Raw genomic sequence first — 5371 nt, 5'->3', positions numbered from 1 at the left:
CCAGGATGGTCTCGATCTCCTGACCTCGTGATCCACCCGTCTCGGCCTCCCAAAGTGCTGGGATTACAGGCTTGAGCCACCGCGCCCGGGCGGTATTTTTTATTCTTAAACAGCTGCAGTTAGAATTTAAAGAACCCAATTTATAGAATGTAGCCAGTCATGGATTGAAAATTTCAGGTCCCACAGCTGTTTTCTGAAGCAACTTTTGCCAAGTGTAGCACTTGAGAGATGGAGAAGAATGATTCTATACAGTGTTTTCATGCTATTGTGACCTGGAGGCTCTCTCTACTTTCAAGCTTCTATTTTGGTAATGTTATGTTTTCCATCTCCATTAGTTCAGCTGCAATAATGTCCTCAGTCAGGATAGGTACACAGTGTCTTGAGGAAGAGCAGTAAGTCTTTTTGGTGAGGTGGGCTTGTCAGCAAATCAAATTGATAACATTTTTACATGACCTTTTATTTGCTTGATTTTCAGCCTGAGTTACTTAATAAATATGGATGTTCTGTCCAGGGGATTTTCATTCTCATTATGGGACTGTGTTGCATTGCTGTTGTAGTCGGTTTATGACTTCTCCAGTTATCTCTGGGAGTGCTATCAGGGTGGAACGTCTTTAAGCTCCATTATGAAAAGCTGTTGTGTTAGCTATTTGGCCTTCAGAATGGCCAAATCTTTGTTGGAGTTGCTTTGCTTTTGGGGTTCTATAGTGTGTAACCTGATTGAAAAATGGGCCCTGGCTCTTTTATGAGCAGAGGAATTGGATGGAGGATTTCTACCTTGCCAACATTTCCATTTACAACGTTAGCACTTACAGGAAACTTCACTGCCATATGAACCTGGCCATGAATGCCACATATAAAGATGCCACATATAAAGATGCCCAAAGATTCCCATTTGGGAATGTTGCTATCTTCATCTCACAGACAAGTGATGGAATTAGATATAAAAAGTGAACATTAGGACAACCTCCTGTCCTCAATTATGAATATTCTGCCTATGTAGTCAATACTAGCCGAAGACTGCCTTCTTTCATGACTGGTATAGTTTTAAAAGCTATTTTTAATGTGGACACAGTAAGCAAGTCAGGCAAGGTATTGTTTTGTCACCTTTGCATTCTTTTGGAAAGGCTATTAGTTCCTTTATGAAGAATCCTGTTATGCCCTTTCTTATCCAAAAAGGACCACAAAATAGGGTAAAAATTGTTAAAATAATATATTATTTGAAACATCTGTTAATTTTTTCCATGATTATTTCCAGAGACAAATTAAAGACTGTCAAGTACATGGAAAAATACAGATGGTGCTTCTCTTGTGAGAAGATATTGTTGATATATTTGACCTCATTTGCAGGCCCCAAGGAACAGTGGACACTGTCTGATAGTATCTCAGAACCTTTGGTTTTCTTAACAGCATCTTATCCTTAAACATTGTTTTTAGTATTCCTGTGGTATCAACCGTAAATGTTTTTTCTTCTTTAATTTTTTCTATTTTTTTCCCATAGGGATATTTGAACAGCCAATGTTTAGTGGATTAATATAGATAGCTGTATTAGTCGGGGTTCTGCAGAGAAACAGAACCAGTAAGATATATAGAGAAAGCAAAGAGATTGAGATTCATTGGTTGATTTTTAAGGAATTGACTCTCATGCTTGTGGGTGTTGGCAAATCTGAAATCTGTAGAGCTGGCCAGCAGGCTGGAAACTTAGGTTAGACTTGATGTTGTAGTTTTGAGTATGGATTCCAAAGGGCAGGAGGATGGAACTCAGGCAGTTTCTGTGTTGCAGTGTTGAGAATTTATCCTTGAAGGGAAACCTCAGTCTTTGCTCTTAAGGCCCTCAACTGACTGAGTGAGGCCCACTCACATTGTGGAGCATAATCTGCTTTACCCAAAGCCTACTGCTTTAAATGTTAATCCTGTTTTTAAAATGTCTTCACAGAACATGTAGACTGGTGTTTGACCAAATAACTGAGCATCATAGCCAAGCCTCATTGACATGAAAAATTAACCGTTACAATCACATTATGGTTATGGTGAACATTTTGAATGTTTTAGAAGAAAAACAGAGATATCATCTCCTGGGGTAATACACAAAGCACACATATAGGGGAACGTGCTACTGAAACAGAGAACATATGTAGTTCGGAACTGTGTGGTCCTAATTAAGGGCAGAGTTTCTTTTCTTTTCTTCTTCTTTTTTTTTTTTTGAGACAGAATTTTGCTCTTGTTGCCCAGGCTGGAGTGCAATGGCAGGAGCTCAACTCACGGCAACCTCCACCGCCCGGGTTCAAGCGATTCTCCTACCTCAGCCCCCTGAGTAGCTGGGATTACAGGCACCTGCCACTACACCCAGCTAACTTTTTGTATTTTTAGTAGAGACGGGGTTTCACCGTGTTGGCCAGGCTGGTCTCGAACTCTAAAGGCAGACTTTCAATCAGCATTTCATTATGCAAATTCAGCTTGCAGAAATGTTTATGTTTGACCCATATTGTAGTTTTAAAAATGGATTAATTGCCAGTATTTAAAAATCGGGAAAATACACGGCAATAAAATCTAGACATTTTAGTTTCCTCAGAAGATCTGGCAACCAAGGTTCTTATTCCTACTTAGTAATGATTGACAGTAAGTAGTAGTTATCTCATTCATGCACACATTTCCCATTGAGCTGCTGCACTTATTTATATTAACTGCTAGGCTCTTGGTGGTATTTGAGATGATGACCTCTTGCCATAAGGAAGAGAGAGATCCTTTGGGCTAGTGAGGTTCTGTGGAGGATCCTAGTTTTGCCTTGATTAGGATTTAGATAAGCAAAATGAGAAGGGGATATGTCAGTTGATTTTAAAAGAAAGAAGCAAAGATGCATGGAGGTGGGACTGTATGTGAGAAAATTTGCCTAACCAGAAGAACAAGCCTGTGAGATTGGGTATAGGAGAGGGTAAGATTGAATTATCAGACAGGAGCTAGCATGATAACTAAGGCAACATTGTCCTTTTAACAATTAAACTTCAAATTGTCTGTGCTTAAAACAACTGAAGTTTATTTCTTGATTATGTGAAGTTCAAAATAGGTGTTCCTAGTGGGCAAATCTCTCAAGCAGTTTTGTCTTTTTCCATCTTGTGGCTGTGCCATCTTCACCACTTCTGAAGTCACAGCAGAAGAGGAAAGAGGATGAATGATTATGTAAAGCAGCAGGTTTCTGTCAAGCATACCTGAAAGTGGTGCACATACTTTGTGCTCACATTTCACTGGCCACATCCTCCTGCAAAGGAAGGCTAGGAAATAGAGTCCAGCTGTGTTCCCTCGGTAAAAGAAGAAACAGGGCTAGTGAATGACTAGCCAATCTCTAGCACAAGAGACAGGGGCATAGGAGGTAAGCAGGCAAGAGCTGCTGTATGATGTAAGATATTTATTAATCCATTTAGCATATATTTACAGACTACTTCTCTGTGTTGAATGCTGTGCTATGCACCAAGTAGACTTTTGAGCAAAGGAGCAATGCGGTGAAAGTACTGTTTTGAGGAATTAGCCTGGGGGCAGAATATAAAAACAAGAGAAAGCAAATTCTTAGTCAGAGGGGGATGGTGAAAAACCTGCTATCTTTCTCCAACTGAGAGCTAATGAGATTGTGTGGGTAAAGAGCAATATTAATAGTATCAATGACAATCATAGTTACTATGTGCCATGCAGTGTTACAAGCTACTTCACATGTACTTAACTGTCACTCAAATTTATGATGTAAGTGCTATTACTCTCCTTTTCTAGACGAGGAAAGCAAGTCTTCAAATGATTAAGTCATTTGCCCAGATTCACATAAATCTTGGCAGGGCTCGAGGATTTAAACTTAGGAAGTCGATGTTGTTTTGTAACTGCTGTAGTATTAGTGAAATGGAAATCAATCTAATGAAAACATTGTGAGCTTAAGTGAACAGTAATGAAAATTATATTATTAATTTGAGAAGGACACTGTGACTTTCTAAAAGACCTTCATAACCTGAAGAAGAAGAAGTGAAACTGGATAAATGACCTTTCAAGAAATCTCCCTATTCTTGGGCACACTTGACTGGATTTAGTTAACTTCTAATACGTTTTTGGTGAATTCTGAGCTGTTTAAGAATATGACATCTTTTTAAGCACACTCAAAACCAAATCACTGTGTCTTGAGGAAAAGCAAGTCTTTAATTCTTTGTTCTGATAAATATGCCAGAACACCAGTTTCTGTATCTGTGTCATGTCTTTGTCAGGATTGAAATGGGTATAATTTCAGATAATGGACTTAAAATAATATGTGTCTGGTATTTCCAGAAATATTAGTAAACACCAGAGACTTTGGGTTGTTGATATAAAGTTCTGTTTTTGGCAGTTGACTGTTGGGATGGCCCGGATGGAGAGCCAGTAGTACATCATGGTTACACTCTCACTTCAAAAATTCTCTTCAGAGATGTTGTGGAGACCATCAACAAGCACGCCTTTGTGAAGAATGAGTAAGTACAGCAGCACCCGCGAGCTAAGCAGTAGCCTCCCGCATGGAGCTGCCTGATGTAACGTAGCTACGAAACCACGTCCTCTTCCTTGGACTCTACACTGCCCTCTACCAGCCTAGTTTTCTCCTTCCTTCTCAGCAAAACATCGTGAGCAAATAATGTGGCCTTCACGTCTGTACTTTCTCATGCTGCATTGATTCCTTATCCCATTCTTTCTCAATATGCCTCCTTAAAGATGTTCTTGGAAACAGTGACCTCTAAATTTCTAAATCCAGGGTGTCGAGTGTCCCTAAAATCTGGACACATAGGTTACTATGTACATAATTAGCGGGTTTTGGTCATGATGGATGTCTTATCCATACACTGAGGTGTCTGGACTCCTTATGTTACTTGACCCTCTCCTATCATCTGACAAAGTTGAATATTTCCTTGCCTTTTTTGACTTTCATTATATCATTCTCCCCTCCATTGCTCTCATTGCTTCTCAGTCTCTTTTTTTTTTTTGTCCTGTGGTCTTCTATTAATCTATTTCCTCACTCCTTTAATGGTTAACTATTTTCTAAGGTGTTGCCCTACATCTACTTTCTGGAAATTTATCAAATTCTATGTCCAGAACTTTTCCCCTAAGTTCTAGACCCATGTCGAAAAATACTCAGCGAGGCCGGGTGCGGTGGCTCCTGTAGCACTTTGGGAGGCTGAGGAGGGTGGATCATGTGAGGCCAGGAGTTTTCAGATCAGCCTGGCCAACATGGCAAAGCCCTGTCTCTACTAAAAAAATACAAATATTAGGTGGATGTGGTGGTACACTTCTGTAATCCCAGCTACTCGGGAGGCTGAGGCATGAGATTTGCTTGAACCCGGAAGGCAGAGGTTGCAGTGAGCTGAGATTGCACCAC

General features: G+C 39.9%; 1 protein-coding gene across 3 annotated transcripts in view; it reads left to right on the top strand.

Annotated features, from left to right (window-relative positions):
- The window catches only part of PLCH1 (phospholipase C, eta 1), a 266327-nt gene that overhangs the window by 199466 nt on the left and 61490 nt on the right, over positions 1-5371 (top strand). For all 3 annotated transcript variants that reach the window (XM_011958994.1, XM_011958995.1, XM_011958996.1), the window contains one exon: positions 4355-4475. In XM_011958994.1, the coding sequence (XP_011814384.1) occupies positions 4355-4475 (121 nt within the window). The remainder of the gene's footprint in view (positions 1-4354; positions 4476-5371) is intronic.

This window comes from Colobus angolensis, unplaced genomic scaffold (assembly GCF_000951035.1).
Source record: "Colobus angolensis palliatus isolate OR3802 unplaced genomic scaffold, Cang.pa_1.0 Scaffold48, whole genome shotgun sequence".
Classification (NCBI taxonomy): domain Eukaryota; kingdom Metazoa; phylum Chordata; class Mammalia; order Primates; family Cercopithecidae; genus Colobus; species Colobus angolensis.
Note: the sequence above shows the minus strand (reverse complement) of the source record. Positions and strands in the feature narration are given on the sequence as shown.